This window comes from Boleophthalmus pectinirostris, unplaced genomic scaffold, assembly GCF_026225935.1.
Source record: "Boleophthalmus pectinirostris isolate CB_2022bp ecotype Guang Dong unplaced genomic scaffold, ASM2622593v1 HiC_scaffold_3, whole genome shotgun sequence".
Taxonomy (NCBI): Eukaryota; Metazoa; Chordata; class Actinopteri; order Gobiiformes; family Gobiidae; genus Boleophthalmus; species Boleophthalmus pectinirostris.
Genome location: NW_026571299.1, coordinates 1415806 through 1418305, shown reverse-complemented (window position 1 = coordinate 1418305; position 2500 = coordinate 1415806). Strand labels below are relative to the sequence as shown.

The 2500-nt window shown below is 59.2% G+C and overlaps 1 protein-coding gene across 1 annotated transcript; it reads left to right on the top strand.

Annotated features, from left to right (window-relative positions):
* The first annotated feature begins 287 nt into the window (after positions 1 to 287).
* drd5a (dopamine receptor D5a) lies at positions 288 to 1637 on the top strand. The gene has a single exon (XM_020941187.1). The coding sequence runs from the start codon at positions 288 to 290 to the stop codon at positions 1635 to 1637; it is 1350 nt and encodes a 449-aa protein (XP_020796846.1).
* The last annotated feature ends 863 nt before the right edge of the window (positions 1638 to 2500 follow it).

The following is a 2500-nucleotide window of genomic DNA, read 5'->3' as shown; positions in this document are numbered from 1 at the left end:
CTCTCTCTCTCTCTCTCTCTCTCTGTTCGTGGGGAGTTTGTTCCACGCGTGTGTCGGGGCGCGTGCTCAGGTTCAGTCTGCCGCAGACGGAGCAGGAGGACGGTCATCATGCGCTCCCCGCGGCGCCCCCCGCGTCTGTCTGCGTGTCCGTGTCGGTGTCTCCGCCTCGTACCCGGCCTGTTCACGGGACCGTTTGGGACGCGCGGCTCCACGGAGGGACTTCCCACGGACTGTCCTCGCGCACGGAGCCACGTGCCGCCGCCGAGGAGCGCCGTCCCGGTGTGAAGATGGAGCCTGCCCGGTACTTGTCCGCGGAGCGGGACGCGTCCCCCGCGCCGCCCCACGGGGACGTGACGTGGAACATCACGGGGACGGGCGGGACGGACGTGGCGCTGCGCTCCGTGACGGGCTGTCTGCTGTCGCTGCTCATCCTCTGGACTCTCCTGGGGAACATCCTGGTGTGTTCCGCGGTGCTGCGCTTCCGCCACCTGCGCTCCAAAGTCACCAACATCTTCATCGTGTCGCTCGCGCTCTCGGACCTGTTCGTGGCGGTGCTCGTGATGCCGTGGAAGGCCGTGGCGGAAGTGGCGGGACACTGGCCCTTCGGCGCGTTCTGTGACGTGTGGGTCGCGTTCGACATCATGTGCTCCACGGCGTCCATCCTGAACCTGTGCGTCATCAGCGTGGATCGATACTGGGCCATTTCCGCGCCCTTCCGCTACGAGCGCAAGATGACGCAGCGCGTGGCGTTCGTCATGATCAGCGTCACGTGGACTCTGTCCGTGCTCATCTCGTTCATCCCGGTGCAGCTCAACTGGCACAAAGCGGCGGCCGACGCGCACGGAGCGCTCAACGTGTCGCGCGTGCGCGCGCCGGAGCAGAACTGTGACTCGAGCCTGAGCCGCGAGTACGCGATCTCCTCTTCCCTCGTGAGCTTCTACATCCCCGTGGCCATCATGATCGTGACGTACACGCGCATCTACCGCATAGCGCAGATGCAGATCCGGAGGATCGCGTCGCTGGAGCGCGCGGCGGAGCACGCGCAGAGCTGTCGGACCAATCGGCTCGAGTGTCAACACCACAGCACGCTCAAGACGTCACTGAAGCGCGAGACCAAAGTGCTGAAGACGCTGTCCGTGATCATGGGCGTGTTCGTGTGCTGCTGGCTGCCGTTCTTCGTGCTCAACTGCATGGTCCCGTTCTGCGAAAAGCCCGCGGCGCAGCGCAGCGCGGGGCTGCCGTGCGTCAGCGACACCACGTTCGACGTGTTCGTGTGGTTCGGATGGACCAACTCTTCCCTCAACCCCGTCATTTACGCATTTAACGCGGAGTTCCGCAAAGCGTTCGCGAGTCTGCTGGGCTGCCGCTACCTGTGCGCCACGCCCGTGGAGACGGTCAACATCAGCAACGAGCTCGTGTCCTACAACCAGGACACGCTCATCCACAAGGAGATCGCGAGCGCCTACGTCAACATCATCCCCAACGTGGTGGAGTGTCTGGAGCACGAGGACGGCTTCGACCGGATCTCGCAGTTCACGCACACCGGAAACGCCTCTGACTCGGTGTGTGACCCGGAGGACTGTGAGGACATCAGCCTGGAGCGACTGTCTCCGTTCGCCTCAAACGGACTGCGCTGAGGCCCGCGCGTGCTCGTGCGTTTACGTCCCGTACAGTGTTTGTGTCACGTGTTTACTTGAAGCGTCACCTGCCCAGGTGAACTCCTCCTGCTGCGCAATGACGTCACACACGTCCTGCCCGCTGCCAGAACCTCCACGAGCAGTAACTCAGCCTTACGTCCTCAGAGCGTCATTACGTCCTCAGAGCGTCATTACGTCCTCAGAGCGTCACCCATCAGGATAATGCCAAATGCAGTATTTATGTTTACCCCGCTCCCCGTCTCTGCTCCGTCTCTGCTCCGTCTCTGCTCCGTCTCTGCTTCGTCTCTTTCCGTCTCTTTTCTGTCTCTTTTCCGTCTCTGCTCCGTTTCTTTTCCGTCTCTTCCGTCTCTGCTTCGTCTCTGCTCCGTCTCTGCTTCGTCTCTTTTCCGTTTCTTTTCCGTCTCTTTTCCGTCTCTGCTCCGTTTCTTTTCCGTCTCCGCTCCGTTCTTGTCGCGTCTTTGCCGCGGCTCAGAGCTCATGGAATCTGGACACCAAAGAACCCACCACAGACCTGCTGCCCCCCGCACACACTCCTCTTCTCTACTTCTCTACACCTCTTTTCTCTCTCTGTCTCTTTCTCTTTCTTTTCCATGTACAGATTTGAATGTACTTGTGCTTTTTCATGTTGTATTTGTAAAATAAATAAATCCTCTGCGGCTCAAACATCTGCAGAACTCGACGTCCAAAACATCTGTGAGTCTTTTTTCACGACCACAGGGTCAGAGGTCAGAGGTCAGAGGAGGAGAGGGTCAGAGGTCAGAGCGTCAAACAACAATAGATCTTCATAAATCACAATATTGATCGAAAACTACTTAAATATTTATCAACTTCCTGTTTAAAAA

Coding starts and splice junctions, on each gene's coding strand:
- drd5a (XM_020941187.1), top strand. CDS start 288: ATGGAGCCTGCCCGGTACTTGTCCGCGGAGCGGGACGCGTCCCCCGCG.